This window comes from Octopus bimaculoides, chromosome 3 (genome assembly GCF_001194135.2).
Source record: "Octopus bimaculoides isolate UCB-OBI-ISO-001 chromosome 3, ASM119413v2, whole genome shotgun sequence".
In the NCBI taxonomy this organism is placed as follows: Eukaryota; Metazoa; Mollusca; class Cephalopoda; order Octopoda; family Octopodidae; genus Octopus; species Octopus bimaculoides.
Window position 1 is genome coordinate 38,942,451 of NC_068983.1, and position 10,088 is coordinate 38,952,538.

Here is a 10,088-nt window from a genome sequence, read left to right on the forward strand (position 1 = left end):
ATATGTATATATATATATATATATATATATAGCATTCACTATTTTCCTGTCATTCTGGTCTATATATAACCCTTGCCAAAACAAACACAGAAGTGTCTGGTGCAGGCTCCTGCTTGGCCAGCTCCCGTCAAATCATCCAACCTAAGCCAGCATGGAAAGCGGATGTTAGACGATGATGATGATGATGATGATGATGATGATGATGATGTTGATGATATGGAATTTTCTTCCTACTTTAAACTACAAAAAGCTTTATAGCTGTTGTTGTTGTTACATAACAGCTTTCTTCTAAATAAACATTATGTAAGTCAGTCTTTTTCTCCTGTGTGTTGACATAATAAAACACAAAGAACAGCAATTTGAGCATGACTGAACACTGTGTTTTAATTTGTAACATTCCGAACATTTGACATCCATAAAGTAGAAACTATTCAAAGATTGTGCAAGTCAGCATTTCCTTGTTTTCATTTCTAAGGAAGGATGCCATAAATCTTTGCTGAGCGACATTTCACTCTGTAATGATACATAGACAAAATCACCGAGGGACATGCATATAGAATCACAGATATATGGATGTAGTTTTAAGGACTTAGAGATAGATATTAATATAATGACATTGATATTTAGGATATAGATATGGAGATAGAAGTGAATTATCTCATTTATCATCAGTGTCAGTGACATACTGACAAGACTTATTTCTTTTCAAAGAAGGATATTCACCCTCCTGTATAGCCTCCAAAATGTGAGCTGAATAATTTAGTCAACATGTATTTTAAATTAAAGTTATGGCCATCATATGTAATATAATGAAGTGAAAAAATTTAATTATTCTGCAGTGAAGGGAAGAAACATGGCTCAATTACTAATATCAATTTAATCTGATCTTAGAAACTAAGGGCAACAACTCTGGGTATGTTCCAAGCTTATTCAGTCTCCTCAGCAAAGTATATGCCTTCTCTGTACTCATGAGATTAATGGTCAGAGAATCACTAAATTGATGTACAGGGTGTCCACAATGTCTGGGTACATGAGGATTAACACATACTTTAAGAAATTATTATTTCTTATATTTAATTGTTTATGTTATGATTTTATTTACTCCATGTATCCACATGGGGATTAACACATACTTTAAGAAATTACTTTTTCTTATATTTAATTGTTTATGTTATGATTTTATTTACTTCATGTACCCAGACCTTGTGGACACCCTGTAGAATGAAGTACATATGTAAGTCCCAAAAATTCAACCCCAGATGATTAATATAGGGGGATACACTTTACAAAATATTCTATAAACAAATTCTAGTATGTTATAGAGAAACAATCCTCTCCTGTATGACAGCAGGCCTTTGCAATGATTTGAAGTCAGAACTGCAAGCTAATGAAATGCTCGTTGGTTATAATGCTACCCCTGTTTGAAGTTGATAACTGTATTTAACATAGTAGATATTTACAACTAGATGGTCTGGGTCAGCAATCACAAGATTTATAGTCATGTACATGATATATTGTCATGCATACCATCCAGTGACCTTTGATCACCGACTTGATACCTTTTTGGCTTAACATGCCTTTCAGTTTTACTGAACCTACCTCCTCAATGCTTCCTATGTCCTCAACTTTGTTATGCTGCTATCATGTCATAACTCTGGTTAAAGAAACCAAATGTTTAAATCTTAATATGAATTTCTCAGTTACTAAGTTATTTTTAGAGGATTACATAATAGCAATTTTAAAACTCTACTGCAGTTGTCAATGTGTTTACGTTCAGCTAGGGTTGTTCTGGATGGTTTCCCAATTTGGAATCATAAAGTCTCAAAATGTTAACAGAAGATTATGAACCTGAAAAGTAAAGAAATTTATTGTTCCTGATTAAAATGTATAAAAATTTCTTTTTGTAAATAATTCTTGTGGAAATACATGATGCTACTGTCATCAAAGCAAGTCATTGATAATCAATACCAATGATATTTAAAAAAAAATATATAGTTAATTCCTTAATATAACTCATAAATGTTCTTAAAGAAAAAATGTTTTCTTGGATATCAAATAATTTGTAAATACTTTATTGCTTTGTTTTAAACTTTACACATTGTTGCTGGACTAAACAAATGTAAAGAAAAATTGTAGTTGTCAGTAACTGGAGTTGTTGAGTCACTCAACCAAATTAGATATACTTTAAGCTACAAGAAAAACATTATAATGAAGTGTGTTGTATGATGAAGGAAAGTTTTAACTTTGTGATAGTTGTGTATGGAACAATATGACAGTTATATTGTCATTACTAACATCATCATCATTGTTTAACGTCTGCTTTTCATGCTGGCATGGGCTGGACGGTTTGATTGAAAACTGGTAAGCCGGGGGGGGGGGGATTGCACCTGGTTCCAATCTGATTTGGCAAGGTTTCTATGGCTGGATGCCCTTCCTAATGCCAACCACTCCGAGAGTGTAGTGGGTGTTTTTTATGTGCCACTGGCATGGGTGTCATTGACCTGACACCAGTATCGGCCTTGACTACAGTCTCACTTGGCTTGACAGGTCAACACAAGCATGATATATCGCCAAGAGTCTCAATCACCTGTCACTGCCTCCATAAGGCCCAATGCTCAAACGGTGCTTTTTACATGCCATCGGCATGGGTGCCAGTCAGATGGCACTGCCATCGGCCATGACAATGATTTCACTTGGTTCAACAGCATGTTGCCCAATGATTGAAGGGTGCTTTTAATGGGCTAGTTATGTGACACTGGCATTCGCCACAACTATGATCTCACTTTGCTTGATGAGTCTTCCCAAGCACGGCATATCACCAAAGGTCTCAGTCACTTGTCATTGCCTCTATGAGACCCAACATTCGAAGATCATGCTTCATCACCTCATCTCATATCTTCCTGGGTCTACCTCTTCCACAAGTTCCCTCCACTGTTAGAGTGCGACTCTTCTAAACACAGCTATCCTCATCCATATGCATCACATAACCATACCACCACAGTCGATAACGGAAGTCATATTGCTTTGCTTAGGTTGCAAGAATATTTGGCATTTGTCAGGACTTGGTGATGTCACTGTAGGAAGAAGAAATCTCTCTTGTCCATCACATCTGATGCTTCGTATGGCTAACTTTATTCTCAGGGCACTTACATTCTGTCATGCATGCACACTGACATTACACATCCAGCAGAGCATACTAGCTTCATTTCTTACAAGCCTACGCATGTCCTCAGCAGTCAGAGACCATGTTTCACTACCATTTAGCATGGCTGTTCGCACACAAGCATCCTACAGTCAATAAGTATTAGTATTTGTTGATGTGTTTGAAGTATTGTCCTAAGTCACTCCTGGCTGAACAGCAATAGGATCAAAAAGCATTCCAACTATGACCACCCTGTCTGTATAATTTTGAACAAATTCTAAACAAAGTGTGCTCTGGACTACATTTCTCATTAAGTCCTTATCATAACAGTAGGATAGTGCTTGAAAGCCATTTAGTTGTTATTTCTAGCAGTAGATCGACCACATGGAGGCTCCATTGTTGGCTTGTCAGTTGTTGTTGCTGCTGTTCTTCTTCTTTCTGTTTGCTGTTGTTGTTGTTGTTTGGCCCTTAGCCAATGCTGACTGAGCTGGCCTGCAACGAAATGCACTCCAATCATGAGTACAAATTTTGTCAGTTATAGTTCATTTCAAACTGCACTCATTATTCAATGTATCCTTTCTTTTAAAGACAGAGTAAGATGGGATTTGAGGGATTTTGCTGCTATTTCTAGTAGGTCAAGTTATTTCTAGAGGCTCCCTAATTTCAATGAGAGATTTATCATTAGATGTTGTTTAACCCTAGGGTATCTTGATTCATCAGATTTGTGATCAAAAGCATTCTATCCATGACCATTTCATATTTTTAGGATTATGTATAGAATTACATTTACCTAATATAATCTTCCATCAAAAGAATAGGATGTGATTTGAGGGAGATTTGGTTGCTGTTTCTAGCAAGCCACACCACTTTGTAGAAGCTTCCTTGTCATCTCATTAGTTGCCAAGAGATAGTATTTCTGAATTAAATACCTTTCTTTTAGGTAACTTTTCTGTTATCTTTGGACAACTATTTCTTTTTTTTTTTCTGTTTTAGGATAAGACATTTTTTTTTATATGGGAAAAGAAACAATTGTGTTTTAGCAAAAGGTTATATTTATGAAGTATGAAACAGCTTTGTATGAATTGTTACATAAACAAACATTGAAAAACTGTGTTGGCTGCCGAGACATTGAGATGATAATAATGGAGAATCAAAATAACTAGAGAAACGGATTTGTTAAGTTGTTCATTAAATCTCTAATATTCCTCTACTTACATGTGTGTGTGTGTGTGTGTGTGTCTGTGTGTTTATATTGCTTCATGTAAAATAAGTATAACAATCTATTTTGGCACCATTATTGAAAACGAATTACAAACGTGCTTCTTCACTACAATAACAACTTTGTAGTTTATGTCAAGAAGAATTAATGTCTAAGAGAAGCAGACTGATGAACTTGCTTTCATGTTATCATTAGTATTGATTTAATCCATATCCCATTGATATTAAGAACTTGATGCTTATATAGAAATGTATTTAAAGAGATGGACAAAAGACTGCCACAGTTGCTGCTAAAAGGAAAGAAAGAAAATTGGAAAGATCACTTCTATTTTTACTAGATGCTTTCCGCTGAATTTTCAATATTTCAAGGATTTCGCAGCTCATCAAAGAATATCGATAACGATAGTCATATTGCTTTGCTTAGGTTGCAAGAATATTTGGCATTTGTCAGGACTAGGTGATGTCAGTGTAGGAAGAAGAAATCTAGTTTGAAATATTTTATTATAAGTATTCAGAATCAATCGAGCACATGCAATATATGGACAAATCAATGTTGCCAGTCAGATTTTAGTCGAAAGTCAGTTTCCGATAAAATTCTCTAATAGGTTGAGTAACCAGATTCAGATACAGGTTACTTTATACTTTTCTGTCATAAAACATACTTTGAACAATATATTTACAGTAAAAATTATGTATTTCATAATAATGAAAAAAAACCCTGAGCCGACACAGATTTTTAATACAAGCTTAGCATCATGGTAAATTAATAACTAGAAACAGGCGTAATATAATTTTGTTTGCAATCTGGTTCAGAGCAACCAAATAATAAACTAGGTAAGATTACAAGTGAATTTAGAACATTTTCAGCTAAACGCATAATTCAGTTTGTTTTTACCCTAAGTGACATTTTGTTATCTAAATAAAAAAGAAAGAAAAAATTTGTAGTTAGCAGTTACAGTTTGAGAATCTTTACGCTGTTTCTAAAAATTCTTTTTTGTTCCTCTACAATCTGAGATCAAAATATGCCAGTGTCAACTAAGTCCTTTGATCACGTTTGGATCAATAAAATAAATATTAGGAATCTGTTCAATTGACCATATTTTGACTGGAATCATTATTTGTTTTTGTATTTTTTTTTTTTGTTTTTTGTGTATGTAGGAACAAAGTCTGTATATTTTATAGGAGAGAAAATGGGGTACTACAATGTTCTGGCTTTCCCCAAGTGCATTAGTAGTATTCTTGAAGAGATTTAGCTTCCACGAGGAAGCTGAAACCACAATAAATCATTATTGCTGGAATATAACCATGCTATTTTCCCCACCCTCACACCTTCCTCTATAAATTTCAAGCCTTGCATATATATACAAAATTATTGTTGTGTAAAAGCAAACTTCTGTCTGGCAAATCGCTCCTGTAACAGTTCTCAAACTGACAAACATCAGTTCCATCCAACCAAAAAAGAAAATATGAATGAAAATTCTTGGTACTGCCACCTCTTTGTTAATGCGAAGACAAAACAGAGTTTACCGGGAGAGGATTCTTCTTTCTTCATCATGGTGCTAAACACCACTATCATCAAATAATCATTTAATGTCTATTTTTTCATGCTGGCATGAGTTGGATGGTTTGACAGGAGGTGCACCAGGTCTGTTTTTGCATGATTTCTACAGCTGGATGCTCTTCCTAATGCCATTTACTTCACAAAGTGTGCTGGTTGCTTTTTATGTGACACTAGCACTGGTGCTTTTTATGTGGCACCAACACTGGTACTTTTTAGTTGGCATCAAAAACTTAGAAACCATCTTAAATTTATCAAACATGGCAATTTACTTTATGATCCTTTAAAGGGAGCTGCCCTTCCCCATGAAAAATACCATGTTTAATGGCTGATACTGTAACAAAAGATATGAACCTGAGTTAATTGCATTTCTTCAACTTTATATTCCTGTGTATGATTTCGTTTTTATATCAGGACAGGAGGTGGCAAACTTCAGAATTGTTAGCACATTGGACAAAATGCTTAATGGCATTTCAATAGGTCTTTATGTTCTACAGGTCTGCCCAAATTCTGCTGAGGTCTACTTTGCTTCTCATACTTTCCGAGTTGATAAAGTACCAGTGAAGTAGTCAGAGGATGTCACTGTAATAGACTAAAACCACTGCTCCTGATATTGGTTTCAAATTTTGGCACAAGGTCAGCAATTTCATGGGAGAAGTAAATCAATTGTATTGACCCCAGTACGCAACTGGTACTTACTTTATGAACCCCAAAAGGATGAAAGGCAAATTCAAACTTGGCAGAATTTGAACTCAGAATGCAAAGACTGACAAAATGCTGCAAAGTATTTTGTTGGACGTGCTAACACACTGCCCCAAATATTGCTAACCTGTGCCAAAACCTAAACTCATTAAAAGCAATTAATTTTGCTTTTATCCTTTTGGGGTTGATAAAATAAGAAACAGTCAAGTACTGGGGTCAAAGTAATCGACTCTTCCACACCCCCGAAATTTCAGGCCTTGTGAAATTATATCAGGATGGTATAGTGGTAGAATTAGGGAAGAAGTGACCAAAATACATTGCAATATTTAGGGTCTGGATTCAAATCCCTCTGCTGTCTTCATCCTACTGATGATGATAAAATAAAGTACTTGTCAAATATTGGGTTTCTCTAACCAGCTATTCTTTCTCACAAAATTTATTTGCCTTGTACCTTTGTAAGAAATTATTATTATTATTATTATTATTATTATTATTATTATTATTATTATTATTATTATTATTATTATTATTATCATCATTATTAGAATTCTGCCGAGGTCAACTTTACCTTTCATTCTTTCAGGGTTGATTAAATAAGGACTAGTCATGCACTGGGGTTGATGTAATCAACTTAATCTCTTCCCCCAAATTTCAGGCCTTGTGCTTTTAGTCAAAAAGATGATCATTATTATTATTATTATTATTATTATTATTATTATTATTATTATTATTATTATTATTATTATACTGCCGAAGGTGGCTTTGCTTTTCATTCTTCTGGGGTCAATGAGATATCATAAAAGTCAATTACTGGTGTTTATGTAATTAAAAATTCCTGGCCTTGTGCTTAATTTAGAAATAATCATTGAATGGCACCACGTGAAAAGCACCCACGCTGGCACCATGTAAGAAACACTCAGTACAGTCTGTAGAGTGGTTGACAGGAAAGGCATCCAGCCATAGAAACCATTCCAAAACAGATGACTGAAACCTGGTGAGGCTCTCTGGCTTGCCAGCACCCATCAAAATGTCCAACCCATGTCAGCATGGGAAGCAGATATTAAATGACGATGATGAAGGGCATAGTTTAGACAGGGGTCTCTTTTTAGACAGTTCTGCAACTTGGTTTCAGTTTCAAATTGGGAATGTTTCATCGTATTTACATCACAAGAAAAGATATAAATGCTTTCCACTTCCCATTAAATTGTCAGTCCATGATTTGATCTCTTTCACCTCGTATCATTAAAGTTCTTGGGAAAATTATAAAATTTACAATTATCATTTCCCTTTCTCCAAAAATATCGGGTTCCATACTAAATATGAGAAACTATTGTTTCATTGTTTGGAAATGAAAAGAACTGAAATCAAGTCTGCAAAATAATTTTGATCCAGAATCTCTGAGAAATCTCTTTCCATAATGTTCTCTGACTAATATATTCTAAAATATGTTATTTTTTTCTGAGCCAGCTTATGCACTGTACCCTAACATCTGCTTAGTGATCCTCTTATCACTACTTTAGCAAGTATGGTGGAGTCTGTAGTTAGCTGAAGAAGTTTTATTAAACCAAAACCTATCTAGAATTGTCTTCCATACTTGCAAGAATAATTCAAATAATATTAATTGTTGGTTAATATTGCATAATTATTTTAAATGTTTTAAAATTAAATATGTTAAAACTTAACCACTGCCATTCATTAATGTGAATGAGAATGTGACAATTTTAGTTTTCCCTTCTGTTGTACAAATGTAAAGTTTGATATCTTTGTCAAGAATTATCATTGTTGTTGTGTCTGAAGAACAAGATGAGCATTAAAGTTGTAACTATTGAGAAGATAGTAGACACACAACAGATGTATTGTATACTATAATTATTTATAAGCATGATTTAATGAAATAGTAGTATTGTAGGTTGTATAATGATGGATTTTACATACATATATGTGTGTGTATGTTGTATGTGATAAATATAGTGCTAGTGTATTCTGGATTATTTTTCCAGTTTCTTTACTTAATTTTAGAGAGCGGTCGGGTTCATTTTTAGTATTCTCGTTTGTAAGAGCTGTCAAGTTTATTTCAGACATTCTCATTTTAAAAACCATCTCTGGCTAATCATCACTATATGTGCATGCGTGTGTATGTTTGTGTGTGTGTATGTTTGCGAGTGTGTGTGTGTGTCTGTGTGTGTGTGTTTGTACCTTCCCATCTTGGTGTCACCTAATGAGTGCCACTGTCGTACAAGTGGTGTTATTCACTTCCAGTCTTCCATGAAAACATGTCTGATTGTGTGGAAACATTACCTTGCTTAGAAACAAATGAGGGTAGGCAACAGGAGAGGTATCCAGCCAGGGAAAAATCTTCTTTAACCAATTCCATCTGACCCATGCAAGCATAGAAAAGTGGGCTTTTAAAAAAAATGAAAAGCTAACATAGGAACATTTGTCTTTAAAACTGCATTTGTAATCAACTCCTGATTCAAAATGTTATCTATCTCTAAACACAATGTCCAATAGTCTTCTTACAATATTCTTGTAGAATTTTCTCTTGCAGTTATCAAATCCATAATTTATTATTTCCATTCTCATTTTTATATTATTTATAGAATAATGCAGGAATCAAGAATTAAGTTTGTCAGATTTTAAAGTAAAATGATTCCATGTCCGTTTTATTATCTGTGAGACGGCATCTTGAAGGATGCACTCTCCACCGCCAATTGAAATCAACCGGTGTGCATGGGTGTGTGTGTCATCCCATTAGCATCTTTGCTTCTTAATTTTGTATTATTTATTTTTATGTATTGCCTTTAATTGCTTTATAACATTTTTTGAAAGCCCATGCGACTTTCATAGAAACCATTATTATCATTAGTGTTATTATTTTTGTTGTTGTTATTGCTAAAGACCATGGTGATGGTGGTGGTGGTGGTGGTGGTAGCAGTGGTAGAACTTTTTTTCTTTTTAAGGAACATTAAAATGATTCTATAGAATATGGTAATAATAATATTGATATTTGTTATTCATAGAATGTTTTTCTCTCTCTCTCTCTTGCAGAGTGGCTGTATTACCAGATGACAGTTTCAACCATGTTTTACAGTGCAGCAATAACGGTAAGAGCCTCTTCATATCAGTCTTGGACAAAAATGAAATTTGGAATATTTATATATTCTATTAAACATTGTAGATTAATTCAAAAACAAAATAATAAAATAAAATGATAAAAATGATAATGAAAATTATGTGTATAAAATGTATTGATATATTTGTATCAAATAGAATCAAACATTTACCATTTATCATTATTTAATGCAGAGCTGATGTATTGGTAATATCATCATCATCCTCATCATCATTATCATCGTCATCATCATCATCATCATCATCAGGACTTTTTCATGGGAGAATATCTTACCCTCCCTCCTCCTCCCCCTCCTCCTCCTCCTCCTCCTCTTCCTCCTCCTCTTCCTCCTCCTC

At 34.2% G+C, this 10,088-nt stretch overlaps 1 protein-coding gene across 1 annotated transcript in view; it reads left to right on the forward strand.

Moving 5' to 3' along the window:
- Window positions 1–10,088, forward strand: part of LOC106875007 (tyrosine-protein kinase fyna) — a 430,432-nt gene that overhangs the window by 118,087 nt on the left and 302,257 nt on the right. Inside the window, exon 2 of the mRNA XM_052966727.1 lies at window positions 9,669–9,724. Within this exon, the coding sequence (XP_052822687.1) occupies window positions 9,669–9,724 (56 nt within the window). The remainder of the gene's footprint in view (window positions 1–9,668; window positions 9,725–10,088) is intronic.